This window comes from Gregarina niphandrodes (assembly GCF_000223845.1).
Source record: "Gregarina niphandrodes unplaced genomic scaffold scaffold00060, whole genome shotgun sequence".
Lineage (NCBI taxonomy): Eukaryota > Apicomplexa > Conoidasida > Eugregarinorida > Gregarinidae > Gregarina > Gregarina niphandrodes.
The window spans coordinates 54,357-56,881 of NW_011645827.1; the positions used below are offsets into that span (position 1 = coordinate 54,357).

General features: G+C 52.4%; 1 protein-coding gene across 1 annotated transcript; it reads left to right on the plus strand.

Moving 5' to 3' along the window:
* Positions 1-415: 415 nt before the first annotated feature.
* On the plus strand, positions 416-1,755 carry GNI_173370 (hypothetical protein; the record flags this gene model as incomplete). The annotated part of the gene is made up of 2 exons (XM_011135064.1): positions 416-523; positions 574-1,755. The coding sequence occupies 2 exons, from the start codon at positions 416-418 to the stop codon at positions 1,753-1,755; spliced, it is 1,290 nt and encodes a 429-aa protein (XP_011133366.1).
* Between the last annotated feature and the right edge of the window lie 770 nt (positions 1,756-2,525).

Genomic DNA, 2,525 nt, shown 5'->3' on the forward strand with positions numbered 1-2,525 from the left:
TTCAAGACGAGTACGGGGGCCGAGGAAACCGTCACGACGAAGCGAACAGGTGCTCCTCATTACACCCCGGCGAACGTCGCGGACCTGTTCTGGGCTGAGGCAGTTTCGAAGAAGGCTTCTCATGCGCCTCGTTTCATCCCCACTCATTACGCACCCTTTAACCCCGAAGTGTTCCCGCAACGTGATCCAAGAACAGGGACCCCAGAAAAACGGTTCGAGGCCCCCCCAGGGTTGTCTCTCGATTTGATCAAGAAGTTCGCTCAGTTCAAGCGAGAGATGCAGCCGCACGAATTGTCCCCACTCCGGACCGTGTGCCCACCCAAGTGGCGCGATGTGGACAAGTTTGGATTTGATCGATACCCGTGTGATGGCAGCAGTGGATTAGTGCGGTGTGCGACACCTGGAGGTGCAACACATGACGGTTTCGTTATTGCGAAATGCTATCATTTTGGCGGTCCATGGGGATACGACTTCTTTGCAGTCCGGAACGCGATTAGAACTTATCTGCGGGGGAGAGGAAATTGTAAGGTGGTATGCGATGGTCAAGAGCAAAGCTTACGGAATTTGTGGGAGCAGTCCGGCAAGAATTTACCTGGGATTCCTGGCTACCCTGAAGGGAATTTTCTGAAGTATGCAGCCGGACCGAACGTGAGTGATTTCAAAGTGATGCTCGACGCACGCTATCCTGTCACGGATGACTGCTCCGGGTGGTGTGTCAGTTGTGATAGACACGACCGTGTCAAAAACTGTCACTGCGCTTTCGCAGAAGTTAGCTGTGAGGTCACGGCTCGTGGGGCCGGCTCACCACAGCGGATTGATCTGGTTGGATATAAGACGAGTTTGTATGATCTGGTTAGTATCCTGACCCTATTCAACACCAAGGATGAAGATTTCTATAAGGTAAAGGCCTGCAAGTTCGAATGCCGCGAAATGCCCCCGGATATTGCCGCAACTTCTAAGGCAGGAGTAGAGATGCAATTTTTCGAGACCGAGCCTTCAAATGACGACTCTCCGTTGAAAGAGACGCTGAGCAGAAGGGAGTTGGCCGCACTCGAGGACGAGGGATGCTCAGAGTTGCTGCATGCAAAAGTATGGGTAAAACTGAACAACATCGGTCAACATCTATGTCCGGGTAGAAATGGTCTGTTAACTTGTTGGTATTCAAAGGGAACTAACTTCTGCCTGGATGGTGTCAAAATCATAAAGTGCCCAGATTGGGAACGAACTTGCCATCGTTTTGGTCCTCAATCTGCGGATGTCTACGCGGTCCAGGATGCGGCTATGCGTTATTTGCTTGATGCTTCGGACTGTAGGGTGACCTGCGGCTCGGTAGAAAGCACCTCTAATCGTTTGTGGGAGGAAGCCCGTACCTATTTGCGCCACGCACCTGGTTACGAGAGACTGTGGCCGTCATATAATGAATTATCCGAATTGCCAAACTTCCGAGATGCTATCACCGTTCAACATCCCACCCAGAAACGGGACGTGCTAGATTGTGATCCTGATAACTGCACCGTTACTAGCGACCGGGTCTGTCGTATAGCGCGTGTCAGCTGCGAAATCGAACAGAGCGGGAGTCAAGAGAGCCGGTCGGCGGAATCCATCAAGTTCAACACGCGCCTACAGGACGCATTTAGAACGCTATCTATCCCCAATGCTAATGCGAAAGATAATGGAAACCTCAAGAACAAACAATGTGCCTTCGAGTGCTACGGCGAACTGTGGCCAGAGCCCGACAAGTGGCCTCTTGAATAGTAAATTTAACCGGACATTATTTAATGCTGAGTCGCGGAGAGCTCAAGGTCGTTCTTTTGTACGTCTTTTCGACTTTTGGGACATGGTAGACAATGAGCACGGGGTACAAACACGCGTATGCGTGTCAGCGTTTCCTGCCCGAGAAGTAGCCCCAGGTTTACCACCACCGGTCGTCAGCCGAATCTACGACTACAGACATAACATGACCCCCCAATACAAACTTCCCGCCGTGAATTACCGGAAACAGATGTCATTTTGAGCCCCTGTTCACCGGTGTGTGTTCGCGGTCATGAGTTGGCATCAAACACCTATTCTCACTCCAGGGTGCTGAGTGTGTGCACCCGCAATGGTAGTGGTCCGGTAAGGTGCACCCGGGACAGGTTTTTGTTAATATTAATAACGGGCCTTATAAATAGTCAATTGATGTGGACAAGGAGGGAGTTGGTGGTGGTCTCAGTGGTGGCAGTGGTGGTCGCAGTGGTTGCAGTGGTGATGATGTGGCGTAGGCTGCAGCAGACTGTTGCAGTGCCGACTGTTACTCCGGGGTCTCTGCCGATAAAGGACGACCTCCCGGTCCCGCAAAGCAGGACCAGCACCGACGACCACATCAAGCATGTTGCTGAGGCGTTTCGGGCCCCGTATGACGATACGCGCGGTATGAGCCCGATGGCGGCTTGGGAGTGGGTTGACGCAGGCGTGGAATTCGGAAGGCGGACGAATTCTCACTCACCGACACTTACCTTCGTCCAAGCTTCGGGTTGCGGCAAGAG